General features: G+C 37.0%; 3 protein-coding genes and 1 pseudogene across 4 annotated transcripts; 2 read left to right on the forward strand and 2 right to left on the reverse strand.

Moving 5' to 3' along the window:
• Positions 1–5,081: 5,081 nt before the first annotated feature.
• Positions 5,082–7,570, reverse strand: LOC117128240. The gene is made up of 4 exons (XM_033280245.1): positions 6,107–7,570; positions 5,928–6,027; positions 5,450–5,833; positions 5,082–5,363 (listed from the first exon to the last, which is right to left on the reverse strand). The coding sequence occupies exons 1-4, from the start codon at positions 7,516–7,518 to the stop codon at positions 5,094–5,096; spliced, it is 2,166 nt and encodes a 721-aa protein (XP_033136136.1). The 5' UTR covers positions 7,519–7,570; the 3' UTR covers positions 5,082–5,093.
• Positions 7,571–9,178: 1,608 nt separating this feature from the next.
• LOC103839216 (cytochrome P450 705A22-like) lies at positions 9,179–11,509 on the reverse strand. 2 transcript variants are annotated; one of them, XM_009115717.3, is made up of 2 exons: positions 10,525–11,509; positions 9,179–10,414 (listed from the first exon to the last, which is right to left on the reverse strand). In XM_009115717.3, exons 1-2 carry the CDS (start codon positions 11,449–11,451, stop codon positions 9,770–9,772), a joined length of 1,572 nt encoding a protein of 523 aa, XP_009113965.1. In that variant the 5' UTR covers positions 11,452–11,509; the 3' UTR covers positions 9,179–9,769. The 2 variants fall into 2 exon arrangements, with proteins under 2 accessions (XP_009113965.1, XP_009113964.1); XM_009115716.3 differs by having other exon boundaries at positions 9,179–10,460; positions 10,496–11,509.
• Positions 11,510–12,596: 1,087 nt separating this feature from the next.
• On the forward strand, positions 12,597–18,013 carry LOC103839327 (annotated as a pseudogene).
• Positions 13,154–14,230, forward strand: LOC103839326 (glutathione S-transferase T2-like). Its single transcript, XM_009115836.2, has 2 exons — positions 13,154–13,801; positions 14,084–14,230. Exons 1-2 carry the CDS (start codon positions 13,154–13,156, stop codon positions 14,228–14,230), a joined length of 795 nt encoding a protein of 264 aa, XP_009114084.2.
• Positions 18,014–19,768: the final 1,755 nt, after the last annotated feature.

Raw genomic sequence — 19,768 nt, forward strand, 5'->3', positions numbered from 1 at the left:
TTAATTAATTTTATGATTAATTTAATAAAAATAATTATATATGATTAGATGAACTAACATATTTCTCTAGAAATTTTGAGAAACATTATAGTGATAACCATATTATAGCTAAAATGTTGTAATGCTTTTTAAATAATATATACAAGGGATTGATTATATGATCAGAAGTACTTTTGCACCCTATATTTCTTTAGCAAACTGAGCAGCGGGTTTGACAACGTAACACAGAACTAAGAGTAAGAGATTTAGGGTTTGTGGCAAAAGGGAGACGTTCGTCTCAAACAATGATGTTTAATCCCAAACCATTGACTGTTATTAAAGTTGTCGATACACTTGGGCAAATTGCATAGGGATCTGGAAAATGTAGAAAGGATAAGAAGGATGTAGTGAAGGCACTTACCGTGGCAACAACAGACCGTGAACCTCTTAACTTAACTCGTCAGGAAAAGTTGCGGTTAGGGTTCTCACGTCAAACTGTTTTAGCTGCCTTGAGAGTTGGGGCAAGCGTCGGTATATGATGAACACTAGAAGCCACTTTTAAACACCAATAACCCTTTAGATGAGACTCTGTCAAGATTGTGAAAGAAGTATTATATGTGATTCCTTAGCAAAAAAAAAAAAAATTATATGTGCTTCCTGTTTATGGCATTATTTTTCATGCTCTTTTAACTAGGGTGTGTGGAAATCTTTCTGATGCATTGTGATGTTTGATACATGATCAATTCGGGGACACCGTTTCCACATGCGAAAATGTTTCAGCTCTAAGTTTATTTTAACTGAAGCAACTTTAACTAGCGTGCTGCTACGATGTTGATAATTAAGAATTCCAGAGCAGCTACATTGGTCAGTCTTATTCTTATGCACCTTGGCATTTCAATTTTTTGTATGTGCCTTGTTGGTATTTTCCATACATTTTTTTTTCTATTTAGGTACTGGATTCTCTGACGCGCAGCTTCAAGAGCTATCTTCTAGTGTGGTGTAAAGTCATTGCTTCTCTAAGACTAAGAAATATATTTTGTTTCCTCTCTCTCCAAGACTAGGAAAAAAATACCTTGTGGACCCTGACAAGGTTAACATTATCTGACTTCTTTTTTCTTCTTTGTTTGGATTCTTGACGATTTCTAAAAGCAATAGAGCTTATTTTATTCACATCTTTTGTTTGGTTTAAAGGGATTTTTTTTTGTAGAATATTAAACTTATGCTATTTGTTTGCTCTTAATGATTGAGTGAAAAGAAAACAAGCAGCGGAAAAATAAACAAGTAGCCGAAGAGCAGTTCCCAACAAGTACTTCCATTTTAAAGATGGAATTCAAAATACACTACAAGAAAACAGGGGGATTCTGATGGCCAAAATCGTCGGAAATTCGTCGGAAAAGGCCTATTCCGACGAATTTCTGACGAAGGAGTTCGTCTGTATCATTTCGTCGGAAAAAAATAATTCGTCGGAATTTCGTCAGAACTTCCGACGACTTTCTGACGAATACCGAGAAATGACATTCTGACGAACTTTCGACAATATTCCGATGCGGACACACGAGACCAGAGTTCATCGGAAAAACTATATACCGACGGAGACGGATCCTCCGAAGATTCCGACGAACTAAGTCCTCGGTAAATACCGACGGACTAAGATTCGTCGGTAAATACCGACGGACTATTATTCATCGGTAACTCATCATTCGTCGGTATTTTCCGACGAATAAGAGTCCGTCGGTATTTACCGACGAATCTTAGTCCGTCGGTATTTACCGAGGACTTAGTTCGTCGAAAATGTCAATTTTAATGAAAATCTGAAATTTAAAACTAATAATATTATAGAATTTAAATTCATACAAACCGAAATAGAAAAAAAAACATTCTGAAAATTTAAAATTCATGCAAAACGAAAAAAAAAACATTCAGACAGTTTTAAAAGCTGAAAAAACTAAGAACTCGAAGACATCAAACGATCTAGCTTCTGCATTATCTCGGCGTTGAACTTCTTCTGGGATGCCAGCTCAGCAAGGATAGTGGCATTCTCCGAACGGATAGTGGCATTCTCCGAAAGGATAGTGGTGTTCTGCTCCTCCAATGCCCCAATCCGTTCATCTTTGTCATGTAGCTCCTCGAGAATCATGGGATCGGCATACGGAGCTTGCGAAGAAGACGCCGGATACGAATAAGCACGGCGGGCCAACCCAACTAAACGGCCTCCTTTCCTTTTAGGAACCGCCTACAAAAATATTTAAAGTTAGTAAATATAGACAAAATAGTAATCGACATTATAAAAAAAATATATTAATAAAAAAAATTACCTTTTCAACCATCTCATTTATTTGCAATAGGGACAAGTTGGTTGAAGCTCCCGTAGAATCGCCGTCATCAGAGAGAGGCTGAGATTGAGTTGCTATTTCAGCTTCCACCAAATCAACGACACCTTTGATCACGGGATCCTGAATTTGACCCGTCTTCTTGTTAGTGTGAGCCACCTTAATGAGTTGGAGACGATCAACGGGATTACCGTCATTTTCTTCGATCTAAAAGACCGCCATTATTAGCCAAGGAATATATAAAATATTTATTTAAAAAATATAAAGATAAATAATTAAAAAAAACTTACAAGTTCATCTTCCTTAGTAGACATAGAGCAAGCGCCGAGGTTGTGCACATACATACATTTCCCGCCACGATCGCTCTTCCGGTTCTTGGAGTTCCTAGAAGACGTCTCTGCAGTTTCTTCCTTCTCCCAATGAGCTATCAACTGCTCCCACACCGTCCCGTTGATGAACCGTGGCCTCTTGTTCTTCTGCCAAACTGTCTTCCACGCGTTTATCTGCTTCGTATAAGAGTCCATGGCTTTTTCGTTGAATTTCTTACGGACTGTTTCCGTGAGATCGGAGTGCCAGTTGAACTCTTGCTACAAAACAAACATAATTTAATAAGTAAATATATTTTAAAAAATGTAAATATTTTAAAAAAATGAAGAGTTTACCGCAAACTGACGAAACCACAACTCTCGTTCTTCGAAAGGAATCACACTCCACTTTGAATATCCAAAACGAAGCATGGAGTACATCATCTGGTTGATGCTCCTGCTAATGCCATTTTTTGACTTGGTGAACTTTTAAAAAAAATACAAGTTAGTTAACAAGTTAATTAATGGAAAAAAACATAATACTACAAATTAAAAAAAAATACTAACCAAGTGCTATGTCCTCGTCGTGGGTTGGGATGGAGAACCGGGAGATGCTCTCGACCTGGTTGTTGAACCAATAGATCAACTGGCATGACCCCCGGATCCTGTTGAGCAGCAGCGGGAGGGGCAGCGGGAGCTGGAGCGGGAATATATGCGGGAACCGAGTTTTTTTCGTGAGACGATCCCGATGCACAGGAACTGCTCACCGAACTACGTCGAAGACGGGCTGCGGGGCGGGATACATCCTCGGACCTAAAAAAAATTAATACATCAAAAATCTTTTCAAATCATTTCTATTTTTAATGTTTTCATTTATATATTTACAAAAGGTTTTATAAACGTTTAAAAAAAACAATTAAACCTTTTATTATACATAGTTTATTACTGGAAACTTATAAAAAATTATAAAATTTTTATAATTACAGAAAAATGTTGTTAAATATTTTTAAAATTTTTACAAAACGTTTTATTATACATAGTTTATTACTGGAAATTTGTAAAAAATTATAAAAATTTTAAAATTTTTTATTATACATGAATTATATATATATATATATATATATATATATATATGTATACAAAATTATAAAAATTTTATAATTATAGAAAAATGTTGTTAAATATTTTTAAAATTTTTAAAAAACGTTTTATTATACATATTTTATTATTGGAAACTTGAAAAACGTTTTTAAAAATCAAAAAACGTTTTAAAAACAGTAAAACGTTTTGAATTTTAACAAAAACACAAAATAATTCCAAAAAAAAACTTAAACAACAATCCAAACAACAATCCTAACTTATATATCCTAAACTATCCATTCAATCCTAAAATTTTCAATCAAACAACCTAAAATCCGAGATCTAACTTCCAAAACCCTAAAAAATTGGGATAAAACAAGGTTGGGATGATTCTTACATGATTTGGGGTTTGGGGAAGAGATATGAGGGAGAGAAGATGATTCGCCGGTAATGGGGGCTCGAGAACGGCCGGAATCGCCGTGAAAGGGAGAGAAATCGCGGAGAGAATTGAGAGAGAGCCGGAGGCGGAAATAACGAAGAAGGAAGAAGAAGGGTAATTATATTTAACAATTTCGACGGACACGGGTTCGTCAGTATTCCGTCGGTATCATTAAATATATACCAATTGGCGGTTCGCGAAAATTTCACGCGGTTTGGTTTTCCCGGGTAAATTACAATTTCGACGGAATTAAGTTCGTCAGTACATTCCGACGGAATACTGACGACCCTTTCCGACGGAATACCGACGACTTAGTGTTTAAGGGTTGGTTACAAGTTTCTAAAAGCAAAATCCAAATCTTTGATAATATATATAGTATTTGCATAAAGATTTAACAGTAGAAATGTTTTTATAACACGAATTTATACAACAACATTTTTTGTAGTGTAAGATTAGATGAATATGATTGTATAAGTATATGAGTGTTAAGATGAGATGTTATGAAAACATGTGATATGCATACATAAATATTTTAATGAATTGTTATATTTGAAAGGTTGCGATCTAATGCTATACTAAACACTTATTATGTATTATTTTCATAGTTTTGGCATATAAATTTATAGATTTTTATGTTGTAAATTTTTTAAAAACACATGTCCTCGGTAATTCGTCGCATTATACCGACGACATTCCGACGAACTAACCGAGGTCGTCGGAATGTCGTCGGTATAGTGCGACGAATTACCGAGGACATTTTAAAAACACATGTCCTCGGTAATTCGTCGCACTATACCGACGACATTCCGACGAATCAGTTAGTTCGTCGGAATGTCGTCGGTATAATGCGACGAATTACCGAGGACATTTCCAGACTTTAATGAAACTCTTTGTCGTCGCTATCTCGTCGGTATTTTGCGATGGATTTCCGACGGACCAATAGAAAAAAAAAAAAAAAAACTAATCCGAATCTTCTGAATCTTCATCAAACTCCCCAACCTCAGCTTCTGGCTCCGAATGTACAACAGCATCAAGTCCAAACTCAGTCAAATCCTCAACGAGTTCAACATTTGCCAAATCTTCAACTGCCTGGGCGTTGCTGGTAGACTCTGGTTGCAATGGTTCATCATCATCAGAAGTTCCATCCACTCGTCCTCTTGGGTTGATTTGCGTTACAGTGATCCATGGATCATCTCTGTACGTCACCCGAGGGTAACTGATGTAACATACCTATACATATCAATTATACAAGTATTAGTAAAATATATAACATTAATTAATTGTATTGGTAAAAAATTATGAATAGAATGACATACCTGATCAGCTTGCGAACCAAGAATGAAGGGATCATAGTATTGAAGTTTCCGCCGCGAATGAACTGATGTAACACCAAACGCATCAATCTTCACTCCTCTATCTGGGGTGGTGTCATACCAATCACAATAGAATACTACACAACGCAATCCAACCATTCCAGGAAATTGGATTTCCAATATTTCTTTTATATTGCCGTAGTAGACATCGTCACCGGAAGAAGATGAAACACCAGCATCATATGTTGTCTTAGAATGACCTTTCCTTGTGAATGCATATCCTCGCGTACAAAATTTTGGATATGATTTGACCACATAGTTTGGTCCCTGCACAAATTCGCGTATCCAATCATCGAACACAAAACCTCTGGCCAAACCATCATTCACCTACAAATTAAAAACATATATGAGTGAAAAGTTAATTAGTTTATATTAAATTTAAACTACTCATTTGCATAGGGTAATATGATATATGACTCACATAACTACGAAGCCACACAGCAAATCCGTTATCTCTAAGTTGTTGAAGCTCATCTTCTGTTGCATGCCTGTGAGTCATACGCAACTCCGCCATATATACACTATATACAAAAATATTATCAATATGAAATAAATTTATTGAATATTAATCTAACAATGTAAATAAAAAAATATTTTTACCTCTCATATTGTAGAACATCTTCACAGTTGGTGAGCAAATATGTTTGCAAATGAGCGTGCTCAGTGTCCGTAAGTCTGCGCTTCGTGAATTTTCCGCTAAGTCGTCCTATTTCCTTGAACATGCTTGGGACAGTAACATGATATGTTGCTCTCTCCCCTCTGTCATCATGCCGAGCAGGTTTTCGGTGTTTTGTATGCACTTCTGGTGGAAAATAATTTTCAGCAAAGATTGCAGTTTCTTCATTGATCACCTGTGCCACTATAGATCCTTCCACCCTGCTTTGATTTTTGACCATCTTCTTCAGATGATGCATATAACGCTCAAAAATATACATCCATCTGTACTGCACAGGACCACCAAGTTCCAATTCTCTTGCGAGATGAATAGCAAGATGTTCCATTACATCAAAGAATGATGGAGGAAATATCTTTTCAAGGTTGCACATGCTGACTGGTGCGTTTGTCTTCAAATTATTAATACCCTCTTCAGTCACTACTCTGCTGCATAAGTCGCGGAAGAAAACACTTATCCCTGCAATTGCTTCATGAACATTACGTGGCAATAATACTGAAAAAGCAAACGGGAGGAGGCGCTGCATAATTACATGACAATCATGACTCTTCAAGCCACTAAACTTTCCTTCGCTTCTATCAACGCAGTTCCCCAAATTTGATGCATATCCGTCAGGAAATTTCACTTTATCTGTAATCCAATCAAAGAACTCTTCTTTTCTAGCACCATCCAGCCGATAAATGGGAAAAGGGGCCGTACCGTTCTCATCAACGTGAAGTTCAGAACGATCACAGATATCGACTAAATCCAACCTTGACTTCAAATTATCCTTCGTTTTACCTTGGATGTTAAGGACTGTGTTCATCAGATTGTCGAAGAAGTTCTTCTCAATATGCATGACATCTAAATTATGCCGCAATAGATGAGTCTTCCAATATGGCAGATCCCAGAAAATACTCTTTTTGTGCCAGTTATGTAGCTCTCCAACCGCACTGACTCGAATGTTTTCATGTCCACCTACATCTGGCGTCCTTTCTGCATCAAAATCCCTAAACTGCTTCAACAAATCTTCCCCACTAACTTCCTCAGGTGGACCATCAAACACCTGCTTGTTCTTCGTAAACGAAGTCTTACTCCTGCGGTATGGATGATCAGGTGGAAGAAATCGTCTGTGACAGTCAAACCAACACGTTTTCCTTCCGTTCTTTAGTTGGAAAGCATCTGTGTCATCTTGACAATATGGACATGATAGCCTCCCATGTGTTGTCCATCCAGATAACATACCATATGCTGGAAAGTCACTTATTGTCCACATAAGTACTGCTCGCATCTGAAAGTTTTCTTTGCACGAAACATCGTATGTCTCAAAAACCGTGCGCCCATAGTTGTTGCAACTCATATATCAGTGGTTGAAGAAACACATCTAGTGATCTTTTAGGATGATCTGGACCGGGGACGAGAATTGAGAGAAACAAAAACTCTCGTCGCATGCACAAGCTCGGCGGTAAGTTGTACGGGGTCACGATAACTGGCCATAGAGAATACTGTCTTCCATGCTTTCCAAACGGGCTGAAACCATCAGTAGATAATCCAAGATAAACATTTCTTCTCTCTTCCGCAAATTCTGGATATGTTAACTGGAAATGTTTCCAAGCCTTCGCATCTGAAGGATGTCTAATCTCACCATTTGTGGAATGCTCTGCATACCATCTCATTGCTTTTGCTGTGCGCTCACACTGATACAACCTCTTCAATCTTTCCGTCAAAGGCAAATACCACATTCTTTTGAACGGGATCGGAACTCTTCCCCTCGTCTCCTGATAACGAGGTTTCCCACAAAATTTGCATACATTTCGTGTCTCATCCGCTCTCCAGTAGATCATGCAGTTGTCAATACATACATCTATCACTTCGTACGGTAGTTGAAGACCGGCTACAAGTTTCTGAACCTCGTAGTATGAACCCGGTGCAAGGTTATCCTCAGGTAGAATACCTTTGACAAAATCAGTAATCGCATCCATACATTCTTCAGCCAAATTATAGTCTGTCTTAATACCCATTAATCTAGTTGCAGATGATAAGACTGAATGACCATCTCTACAATTTTGATATAAAGGTTGTTTTCCTGCATCTAACATATCAAAAAATCTCCTAGATTCGGGATTTGGTTCTTCCCCTCTATAATGATCATGTACCATCTGCTCAGTACCTACACCATAATCTATATCCGTTCTAGGTTCTTCTAACCTAATAGCAGGCTGAAGTTCACTAACAGGCTGAGGTTCGCTAGTACTGCCATATTCATAACCAGTTTCCCCATGAAGGTACCAAACTTTATAATTACGTGAAAACCCTTTCATATACAAATGAGTCCAAACATCAAATTCTTTTATAACCTTATTATTATTGCAAGTAGAGTAGGGACATCTTAACATACCACTTTTTGCATCCGGTTGCTGTTGAACAAGCCTCATGAATTCTCCAATCCCTTGAACGTATTCTTCCGTAAGCAAATTAGTGTTGGGATCCAAATGAGGTTTATCCATCCACGAACGATAATAAGCTCCTGAAGACATGATTTTCACGGAATTGTTATGACTAAAGAGAAAGAAGAGAGAATGAGGTGTGAATGAGTTGAATGAGGAGGGGTTGCATTTATAGGAAATTGCTTACGGACATCCGACGACTTTCCGACGGAATACCGACAGATATAAAGCATTCCGTCGGAATTCTGTCAGTATTTTCCAATCTCGAACGGCTATAAACCGGTCATATATATTTGTCGGCAACGGTCACTTGGTTCGTCGGAAATTTGTCGGAAAATTCCGACGGAATACCGACGACCGTAAGGGTTATATCTTTTCATCGGAATATCGTCGGAAATTTGACGGAATATTCCGACGACTTTTCGACGACTACAACGGTTATATTGTTTATCGGAATGTCGTCGAAAAGTCGTCGGAATATTCCGACGACCCTTGTTTTCTCGGAAATTCGTCGGAATTAGCCGACGGAATTCCGACGACTTCAGATTTTTTGTTTTCGTCGGAAATCGGTCAGATTTCCGTCCAAAATGTCCGACGCCTGTGACGTCCGTCGGAATCTCCGTCGGAATTCGGCGTGTTTTCTTGTAGTGATAAGATTTTGAGGACTAGTTGCTCTGATGATAAACCTCAAATATATTTGAAGTTTTGGGAAGAGTTCTCTGGTGCCGGAGCCAAACGGAGGATCGCCTTGCTAGTCGCTTTTGAGAGAGAGGGATGGAAGAGAGAAAAATGATCAATTATGTAAACAACTCTATCTAGAAAATAGCTTCTAGAAAAAAAAAAAAGAAGAAACTGACTCTGGGCACCAAACACTAAATATTGTATAGAGGCAGAAGTGTTTGATACTGTATATTAACTCTTACAAAAAAAACAATGTATTTTATACATATATTCTCAAAAAAAATTGAGGTTTAGATGCCAAATTATAATGGCTGGGCTTGGACAAAGTTGACAGTATCTATATTGTAACCTGCATTTTATATAAAACCCGTGAACAGAATCTTACACGAAAGAAATTATTAGGCATAAACCAAGAATGGCATGCATACACACACATTGTCCTTATATAAGAGAAAATCTCGAGCTAGCGCACAGACTGGAAATCTACACAAGGGAAGGTAAAGGGTTTGGATATCGAAGAAGAGGAGTGCACTTAAGGGGATGAGCTATAGCCACCGTCATTGTTCCACGAACCTCTTCCATGTTAACCTTACCTCCTTCGATTTTCCAATCAAAACACTGCACCATCACTCCAACCGCGGTTCCTGCAGAAAGATAAGCTAGGTTTGATCCAGGACAGCCTCTCCTTCCGCTTCCGAAAGGAATGTATTTTAGGACTTCCTCTTTTATCATCTCGTCCTCGTGACCACCTGATCTTGGAGAAGCTGGTAAAAACCTCTCAGGCTTAAACTCCTCAGGGTCTTCCCATAAATATGGATCTCTCATTACAGCATAGCTGTTAACTAGAAGTGTTGTCTTCTCCAGTACATCAAAGCCTCCAACCTTACACCTGTCACTGAAGGTCCTTATCACAAGAGGTCCTGGTGGGTGCAATCTCAGTGCTTCCTTAACGATAGCTTGCAAATAAGGCATGTTAGCTAGATCTGTTTCTTGAACCAACCTTGTTTTTCCTACAATCAAATCAATTTCTTCTCTCAATCTCTCAAGAACCTTTGGGTTGTTGAAAATCTCTGCCATGGTCCACTGAATATTGAGCGTTGAGGTCTCCGTGCCTGCGACGAAAAGATCCTGTAGAAGCATACATTCTTTAGACAGGAACAACCAATGGTACGTACTGGACTGTTTTTTTTTTTTATTAATATAATATACATAATATAATCAGAGGAAGGAACATTTACCACGAACAAGGACTTGATATGGTTCCTAGTGATCTTATTATTATGCCTTGCTTTTTTACCTTGACAAGCTTCCAATAATAGTACGTCCAACATCTCACTACTTTGATTATAATCCTTCTGCCTCTCTTCATACTCCACAATAATCTTCTCTAACACCTCGTCGTACCTGCGGGTAATACTCTCAAAGTCCTTTTTGAAAAGTGAGATCCCGAGCTTCGCAAGCGGCTTGCGCAAGATGGCCGCCAGGAAAAACTTTTTAAGCAAGACATCTGTTTCAGTCAGTAAGCCCCTCACTCTCTCTGACTCATCGTACTCTGAAAGACTCTTTCCCATAAGCATCTTGCACATGTTGTTGCTTATTAGCTTCATAGCTTCCTCGGCAATCTCAACGATCTCCTTCTTCACCGCCTTGTCTACAAGATCCAAGTAAAACCGATTTACCTCATCCGCACGGACGCCTCTTGACCTCTCGAGAGCCTGAGGTCCAAGGAGCTTGGTGGTGATGAGCTTGTTTATGAATTTCCAGTAGTCTCCATACGGAGCAGTAGTGAAGTTGGAAGATCCAAAGAAAAGAGACCCTTCGTTCGTTGGGAAGGTTCGAGTGGAAACGTTCATGTCTTGCGCCCTGAAGATCTCATAGGCTATTGAGGCAGAGGAGACAAGGACTATGGGTACATTGAAGATACGAAGATAGAGGATAGGTCCGTACTTGGAGGATAGTTTCTGTAAAGATTTGTGGAGTAGAAGAGAGAAGAGAAGGTGAAGATGGCCGATGATTGGAAGAGACGGAGGGCTGGGTGGCAGATGATCACAGCCTTCTGAGTTATTTGGTGCCTTGAAGAAGAAATAGTAAAAGAGAAATGAAAAGAGGCAAAGGATGATAAAGATGAAACAGTTTTTAAAGTCAAGGATGAATGCTGCTGCCATTGTTACTCAGTGAGTATTCTTCTGTATGGAATCAATGGTTGTTAGAGCAGCCGCATCGACGGTTTATAACCGGATCACGGGCTCAGGATCCTAGGCCCATTCGATTAAAAGAAAATGTTTATTGGGTTTAATATCGTGATCCGTCTCTTGCGGGTGAACCCGTATGATACGGGGTCAAGCCACGCGTCGATAGCAGAGTGGACACGCGAGTCCGCGTGTAGACGGAGAAAAAAAGGGATTCGCGATAAATCATTCATTTTCACTTCTCTCTTCTAAAGCTAGGGTTTTGTTCTCTCCCTAGCGATTTTTCGTGCGACGCGATAGCCGGATCATTTTCTATTCTTTCTTCGATCTAATCGACCTCGTACTCTCTCGTAGACGATCTGAGGTGAGTATCCACTAGTTTCACCGATTGATTCAATCGTTTAGGGTCGAAAGCGTTTTAGGTTAAAAATCGATTTGGGGGTTTTGATTTATGGTTTTGGGGGTTTTGTTGTAGGGTTCGAAATCGAAAAGGGGGTATAGATTTCTGGTTTAAAATCGTCATGCGGGTACGTTTATTTGGGATTTGTAATCGATTTAGTTTATAGTTAGGGTTCTAAAAGGAATCGTTTTTTCTGATGCAGATGGATCCCGCAGCAGAGATAAGAGATTCAAAGAGGACAAAGGAGTACATCAACATGCTCTCTTCTGTGGCTGATTCAGAGTACGGGATTCCGACGAGGTGTCCCTGTGGTGGCAGTATCATTCACGAGGTTCGTGGGAAGGACGACTACGACACTCTTCCTGGGAAACGATTCTTCACCTGCAAAAACTACGAGGTACGGTTGTTCTTAATTATATTTTGAATTTTTTTTTTAAACGAGATTGATTATTGATTCAATTTTTTTTTCTTCTTACCAAGGCTGATGGGTTTCATTATCGTCAGCCTTGGGTCATTGGTGTCGAGGAGCAGATCGAACGCCTCACTAAGCGTCTGGAGGAGGTGGAGGTGGTGATAAATTGGGTGCCGGAGGTCAATAACCACATTCAGAGACTGAAGGTAACTAGATTCTAATTTGATTTCAATTTTGTAAAATATTTCTTAATTTTTTATGCATTGACTAACACTGTATGATTGTTCTTTCATGTACAGGCAGAGGTTAAAGACCTCACTCGGGAGGTTGATAACCTCACTGGGCAGGTTTATAACCTCTCTATGCAGGTTGAGGTCTTGGAGAAGCTCTGCTTCGACTGAAAACAAAAGGTAACCCTTACTCTACACTGGTTAACTACAGTGGTAGCTAGCTAGAGTTTAACCACACTTAGTTGAGTTTTAAAAATTATAGGTAGTTGCGTATTCAATGGTAGTGAATGGTTGTGTATCAAATCGGTGTAGTTGAGTTTTTAAAATTTATTTGATGTTCATTCAGTGATATCTGTGTAGTTATACCTATGTTGTACTTGTTATAGAGTCATTAAAACACACACACCAAACACTAAAACTAGTATAGAGTAATTAAAACACACACAACAAACAAACACACGAAAAACCAAACACACAAACCATACTTAAACTAGTTTAATCAATGCTTGGTAGTTAGACAAACACACACACGTAATCATTTTGTTGTACTTTCTAAAACTAAAACTAGTATTAAAACATAGGCATGATCCACATCTCAAAACACACCAAACTTTTAAAACTTCTATCTAAAACTAAATGGAACCAATTTCCCTTAACTCTCACGGGTTCGTTAACCTCCTTGCCTTCCAGAGCAGTCAACCAATAGATATTGGTTGTTCTGAGGTTCCAAAACCTGCGGAAAAGCGGAAGTGGACAACCAAAGAAGATGTGGTGCTGATCAGTGCTTGGTTGAACACCAGCAAGGATCCAATCGTGAGTAATGAGCAGAAGGCTGGCTCATTTTGGAAGCGCATAGAGGAGTGTGTGAATGCAAGCCCTCTGCTCGTTGGCTCCGTTCCTAGGGAGTGGAGTCAATGTAAGCAGAAGTGGGGTAGGGTTAATGAACATGTTTGCAAGTTCGTGGGATGTCACGAAGCTGCTTTGAAGGAGCAAGCCAGTGGACAAACTGAGAATGATGTCATGAAGGCGGCTCATGGCATCTTCTTTAATGACTACAATGCCAAGTTCACTCTTGAACATTGTTGGAGGGAGCTTCGGTTTGATCAAAAATGGAGATCCCACACTTCGACACGAGATGGTGCAAAGGAGAAGAGGAAGGAACCTGCGGAGGAGGTGGGTGGCGAGGAAGATGTTAGGCCTCCCGGTGTGAAGGCTTCCAAAGCAGCAAAACGCAAGAAACACTTCAATGAACCAGCGTTTGATCAGATAGAGAGCATTTTAGAGGCAAAGAATAACTTATCCAAACACAAACTCCTAGATAGGTTGCTAGGAAAAAATGCAGAAACTCTTTCTGATCAAGAAAGAACTCTAAAAAACAAACTCATTTCAGAAATGCTTTAACGTGGTGAGTGGAAGCTTTTTTGTGCATTTATCAGTTGGTTAATCGTTTGATTTCTCTTGTTTCACTCTCTTGTGCTTTATGTTTTAGCTGTTGTATTTTCACATTGTTTGAATATGTTTTGGTTTATGTATATTGATAATGTTTGTATATGTTTTGGTATCTAGATTATTGATATGTATCCGTTTTTCTTTGTAGGTCACGGGTTCAAGGAGGAGGATGCGTGTGGACGTGGTTGTAGGTCTCGGTTTCTTTATGTATCATATCAAGTCACGGGTAAGGTTGATGGTTGTAGTAGTATTATGTCAGATTGAATCACGGGAGAGTGTAGTATTTTGTATGTTTCTACACTCGTTTTAGGACCTTCGGTTAATATGGGTGTATGTACCCACAGGATGTGTTTTCAAGTCACGGGTGTATGTCCCCACGACTTGCCTTTTCAACTCACGGGTGTATGTACCCGAGCAACTTGACTCATGTATCTCTATATATATAAACTATGTCTTTCTATTATTTTTGTGCATCAAAGTGTTTCACAATAGTTGTAAACTTGAAAACCAAAACTTCTAAACTTGTAAACTTCGTTGATACACTTGCTTTGATACACTCATCACTTGCTTTGATACACTCATCAACCATCACCACTTGCTCTTATACACTTCTCATCCATCACCACGGGGGTCACCACGATTGCATAGACATCACCACCTCTACTTGTCAAAAACCAATCCATAGAGGTAAAATACGAACTTTTCTTTTGTTTTTATGAGGCAACAATGTCATTTACCATATAGAAAAGAAAAAAAATGAATTATATGAAAAAAAATATTATACTCCCTTTTGTTTATGAAAAAAAAATGAACTATAACTTTAAAATCCAAAAAACAATTCTAAAAAAGATAAACATACCATATAGAAAAGAAAAAAAATGAATTCTATGAAAAAAAATATTATACTCCCTTTTGTTTATGAAAAAAAAAATAAACTATAACTTTAAAATCCAAAAAACAATTCTAAAAAGGATAAACATACCATATAGAAAAGAAAAAAAAATGAATTCTATGAAAAAAAATTAACTATAAGTTCTTCTTTTGCAGCAAGGAAAAGATCAATAAATATCATCAACAATGTCTTCCTCATCAAGCGATGAAGCAGATAAAGCTTTTGATGAAATGGTCGACGAAGTTGTTGATAATTTCATAGACACAGTAGTTGATGGTCAAACCAACTACCGGAAGAAACGAGCTTATATCGAAAGAGATCGAGAGCGAGGACACAGTCAACTATGGAAAGAATATTTCATGGAAAATCCTACATACCCACCTGAAATGCTTAGGAGGCGTTTTCGAATGAACAAACCACTGTTCCTTCGCATTGTCGAGCGTCTAAGTAGTGAAGTTCCATACTTTCAGAAAACAAGAGATGCTGCGGGAAGGTACGGGCTTTCTCCCCTTCAAAAGTGTACGGCAGCTATACGTATGCTCGCATATGGTCAGTCGGGAGATCCATATGACGAATATCTCCGACTTGGTGACAGTACATCACGTTTATGTTTGGCAAATTTCACTGATGCAATAATACAGTTGTTTGGAGATGAGTATCTACGAAGACCTACACCCGAGGATCTTCAACGATTACTCGATGTTGGAGAGGTATGGGGGTTTCCGGGGATGATAGGCAGCATCGACTGTATGCACTGGGGGTGAAAAAACTGCCCAACGGCTTGGAAAGGTCAGTTCACACGTGGTTCAAAAAAGCCGACAATTGTCTTAGAAGCTGTTGCATCACAAGATCTTTGGATATGGCACGCATTTTTCGGCTTACCAGGTACCCTCAACGATATCAATGTTCTAGATCGGTCACATGTTTTTGATGACATCCTACATGGTCGAGCACCTAAAGTTAAGTTCAAGGTCAACAACCACACTTATCGTATGGCCTACTATCTTACTGACGGAATTTATCCAAATTGGGCAACATTTATCCAATCCATCCCACTTCCTCAAGGTCGTAAAGCCGAGAAATTTGCTGAAAAGCAAGAATCCGCCAGAAAAGATGTCGAACGGGCTTTTGGAGTATTGCAATCGAGGTTTGCAATTGTTAAAAACCCAGCTCTACAATGAGACAAGGCAAAGATAGGAAAGATAATGAAAACTTGTGTCATATTGCACAATATGATAGTAGAGAACGAACGACACGGATACGCTCAAATTAATACATCTGAGTTTGAGTCAGGAGAGTCCAGCAGAAGTTCAAGGGTGAGAAGCAGAGATAGTATTCATGTCGGTGATATGTTAGGCATCTGTAGAGAAGTTCGAGATTTAGAGAAGCATGATCGATTGAAAGCTGATTTAGTGGAAAATATTTGGCAAAAGTTTGGTGATGAAGATGAATAAGCTTTGTATGTTTTTGAATTTCTCTATTTATGTAATCTACTCTTAATGTATTGAATAAAAAATTTTCAAAATTTTATAATATATTTTAATATTTTATTCATGTATTCTGAATTATTTCTAATTTTTTTTTAATTTATATTATTATTTTATTCCTATGAACTCCTTCTTCGGATTCACTAATGCAGAAAACAACAAATACAGGTTCATAACTATTTATGACTCCACCAAAAAATATTAAAAAAATTGGATGAACCCCAATGGGGGGTTCACCAATGCTCTTGCTATCTTAAATAAGTTGTTAATTTTTGCAAGGACGTGAAATAATAATGGAGTTATTTTCATTTTAAGACACATTATGAGTTTTTATTTCATTCTAGGACACTTACAGCTCTTAGTACACTTTTCTTTAACTTATTTACTTCTTTCCTAACTAAACCATAACTAAATATCACTAGTAGGACCCACCACTTATTCCATCTACTTCACCATTATTTTGGAACTGAAATAATGGTGGCTCACCTTCACAATGGAAACAACGGCAACGGAAGCAGCGGTGTTTTGGATTGTGACAGAAGCGACGGCACTGAAATCCCTACGAAATGATTTCATCTTCTTCACCATTAACTTGAACCCTAAAAATTGAATGACCTCATTTCCACCGCAATAGTATCACGGTCATCACGCCACGCCATCATGCCTCGTCTCATCTCGAAGCTCTACTCCTCCTCGTCTTTTGTTTATCCCTACTCACAAGAACACTGGATTTGAACACATATATTTGTATGTTGGACCAGTATGGATAGCAAATTTAGTATCCACGTGTACACATATTTTTCGTAAATCGTTTTGACGATATCCATATGTACACTTATACATAGGTACACTTTCTATTTAAAGGAAAAACATTTCAAATCAGATGAGGACTGTTGCACGTTAAACAAAACAATTGGACATAGTAAATACACATTGTATCAATCAATCACCGGTTTGTTAACCGAACCAAACAAAAATTATTTAGTTCGAGCCTTCTTAATCATTATATAGCTATAAACTTATTTCATTGTTAGAATTATACTCTATAAGCAGCCGTCTTAATTCATGTTTTATAGCTTTTAGCACTTGTTATAGATTCGTTTGCATTTGAAAAGGTATAGAATGCACAATTGGAAATTTGAGGTCAAAATCAAAGGATATTTCTGTACAATCGAAAGTTTAGGGTCTAAGTGAAAATAACATTTATTCAGAGGACTAGATGTGCAAAAAGGCTAAAATTGGCCATTGTTGTGACGAGCTTCTCGGTCAAGTCGCTGTCGATTCCAACGACGGAGGAACTGGGGAGGGCGTTGAAGCTTCCCACCGGACATGCGACACCGCGGAAAAGAAGACTCGTGGAGAAGGAAGAACGCGGCAGTAGGAGCTCGCCGCGGCTGAAGATTCCGGTGGAGAGCTCGTCGAATTGGAGCAGTCCTGGCTTCCATAGTACGTGAAGGTGAATCACTCACCGTGAGTTGAGATTGTGGCTCAAGCGAACCATAGCAGACCAGAGATAAATAAATCTTATCAAAAAAAAAAAAAAATTAGAGATGAATCAAGATCGAGAAACTTAGTTTACTTAAAGAAAAAACAATTGACAAAAAAAAAAGAATAAAAGAGAATGGGGACCACAAATTATAATATAGTTATGTTTCTCTAGTTAGAAAACCTAACGAAAATTGAACAAATAGTTAGAAAAAGTGTGTGGGTAGAAGAAAGTGACTCATCTATACTATACTAAAAGGGGGATATAAGCCATGGAGAATGTGTCCACATAGGATAGAAAAATCAACCAATCAGAGAATCCGAGATTGCCATGTCATCTCATTTATTTTTCGTAAAAAATAAAAAAAACAATGCGAAGGTGAGAATTGAACCCGGGTTAGTATGATATATATATAGGACAGTTACCACTAAGCCATTGAAACTTTCTTGGACACATATAAAAGAACCACTAAGTATATAATCACAAACTCTTATGTACATTTACAATAATATGAATTCAACTTTCAAGACTCCCATACTTTGTTTTGTAAAAAAAAAATAAGTAAGTGACTAAGTTAATATATTCTTAGAAAGTGTGAGAACGTTGACAAATATGAAAAATCATAGATTTTTGTTTTCGTATGTTGAGAATTTTGTAAAAGTAAGTTTAACATATAAATTTTCGTGACAAATATGAAAAAGTATAGATTTTTGTAAAATTTTGACAAAACAACTCAAAACATACTTCTCTAATGTCTTAATAAAATATTATTTAAGGGCGTAATAATTAAATATATTAATTCAATAAATTTTGTAATTTATAGACAAAACAATAACACAACAAATTTTGAAACATTTGTTTAACCTATCGATTTTTTTCATGAGAATCCAACTAAACAAGATAAAAAAATAATAATTAGATTTACAAATATTTAATTACCATTTTATTCAATTTTGATTAATTTCAAATTGTCATAATGTATCTTTTTTAAGTTACAAATATGAAAAAGCATATATTTTTGTACAATTTGACAAAACAACTCAAAACATATTTTGTCAATGTCTTAATAAAATATTATTTAAGGATGCAATAATTAAATATATTAATTCAATAAATTTTATAATTTATAGACAAAACAATACCACAACAAATTTTGAAACATTTGTTTAACCAATCGATTTTTTTTTTCATGAGAATCCAACTAAACAATTAGATTTACAAATAATTAATTACCATTTTATTCAATTTTGATTCATTTCAAATTGTAATAATGTATCTTTTTGAAGTTACAAAAAAATAATGTTCTTTCTTTATTACACTAGCATTATATATAGATTCTATATACACAAAATAAATATAATATAACAACATAAGCTTGCTTTCCCCGATTCATATGAAAACTTTTTAAGTTATCCACCAAAGCAAATTAATTAAATCAATGAAATTGTTAAAATACAGCAAATTAATATATAATTTTATTTTAAATTAAATTATTTAAAAAGTGTATTTTAGTTAAAACAAAATAATAAATAAGTAAAACTGATTTGATGGTAATTTTTATGATATATATATATATATATATATATATATATATATATATATATATATCAATTCTGTGAAAGAAATAGAAGCTTAATATGGAAAAAAATCTTAAATACAAAAACCTCTAAAAATTAACAAAAAAACTAATAAATTAAACTATGATATCACTTAAAAGCTTCTTAGACCATATTAATAAAATATTTAAACGATAATTAGACAAATTTGATTTTTTTTCCAGCAAAAAGTTTATTATTAATTAGCATCAGTTATTTCAAGATGTTTAAGAAATGGTGGACAAAAAAATAGGATGGACATTAATGGGGAAAAGTGCCAATTTCGACCCAAACTATTTCAGTCGTGCCAAATACGACCCGAACAATTGATCAGTGCCAAAT

This window comes from Brassica rapa, chromosome A09, assembly GCF_000309985.2.
Source record: "Brassica rapa cultivar Chiifu-401-42 chromosome A09, CAAS_Brap_v3.01, whole genome shotgun sequence".
In the NCBI taxonomy this organism is placed as follows: domain Eukaryota; kingdom Viridiplantae; phylum Streptophyta; class Magnoliopsida; order Brassicales; family Brassicaceae; genus Brassica; species Brassica rapa.

Bases quoted from the DNA above. Each gene is read 5' to 3' on its own strand.
- LOC103839216 (XM_009115716.3), bottom strand. From the start codon at position 11,451: ATGGCAGCAGCATTCATCCTTGACTTTAAAAACTGTTTCATCTTTATC. The intron at 10,461-10,495 runs GTATATTATATT...AAAACAGTCCAG, and splicing joins CCTTCCTCTGATTATATTAT to TACGTACCATTGGTTGTTCC.
- LOC103839326 (XM_009115836.2), top strand. From the start codon at position 13,154: ATGGAACCAATTTCCCTTAACTCTCACGGGTTCGTTAACCTCCTTGCC. The intron at 13,802-14,083 runs GCAAAGAATAAC...TTTGGTATCTAG, and splicing joins AGATAGAGAGCATTTTAGAG to ATTATTGATATGTATCCGTT.
- LOC117128240 (XM_033280245.1), bottom strand. From the start codon at position 7,518: ATGAGTTGCAACAACTATGGGCGCACGGTTTTTGAGACATACGATGTT. The intron at 6,028-6,106 runs GTAAAAATATTT...TTTTGTATATAG, and splicing joins GATGTTCTACAATATGAGAG to TGTATATATGGCGGAGTTGC. The intron at 5,364-5,449 runs GTATGTCATTCT...TGATATGTATAG, and splicing joins TTGGTTCGCAAGCTGATCAG to GTATGTTACATCAGTTACCC.